Here is a 250-nt window from a genome sequence, read left to right on the forward strand (position 1 = left end):
TTACCACCAAGAGCTGGCTTCTATTACAACCTGGGTAAAAGAGGAGAAAATGGCCAGAGCCACTACGAGGTACTGAGAAGCCATTGTACTGCCAACTGTCCCCAAAGCACCTCCTTGGATTAATACTGCAGTGGATTTCTAGAGGGGGGAGAAAAAAGATCAGATTGTTTATTGCTTCTCAGACCATTTTCGAGCATCCAAGTTTAAACAACGGAAGTATCCGGGCCCCCTTTTAACTTGACTCTGACTC

At 45.6% G+C, this 250-nt stretch overlaps 1 protein-coding gene across 1 annotated transcript in view; it reads right to left on the reverse strand.

Moving 5' to 3' along the window:
- LOC104491837 (protein Wnt-5a) overlaps nt 1-250 on the reverse strand; it is a 9,212-nt gene extending 8,962 nt beyond the window's left edge. The window contains exon 1 of the mRNA XM_010134309.1: nt 5-250. Coding sequence (XP_010132611.1) covers nt 5-84 — 80 coding nt within the window. The 5' untranslated portion in view covers nt 85-250. The remainder of the gene's footprint in view (nt 1-4) is intronic.

This window comes from Buceros rhinoceros, unplaced genomic scaffold (assembly GCF_000710305.1).
Source record: "Buceros rhinoceros silvestris isolate BGI_N320 unplaced genomic scaffold, ASM71030v1 scaffold27444, whole genome shotgun sequence".
Taxonomy (NCBI): domain Eukaryota; kingdom Metazoa; phylum Chordata; class Aves; order Bucerotiformes; family Bucerotidae; genus Buceros; species Buceros rhinoceros.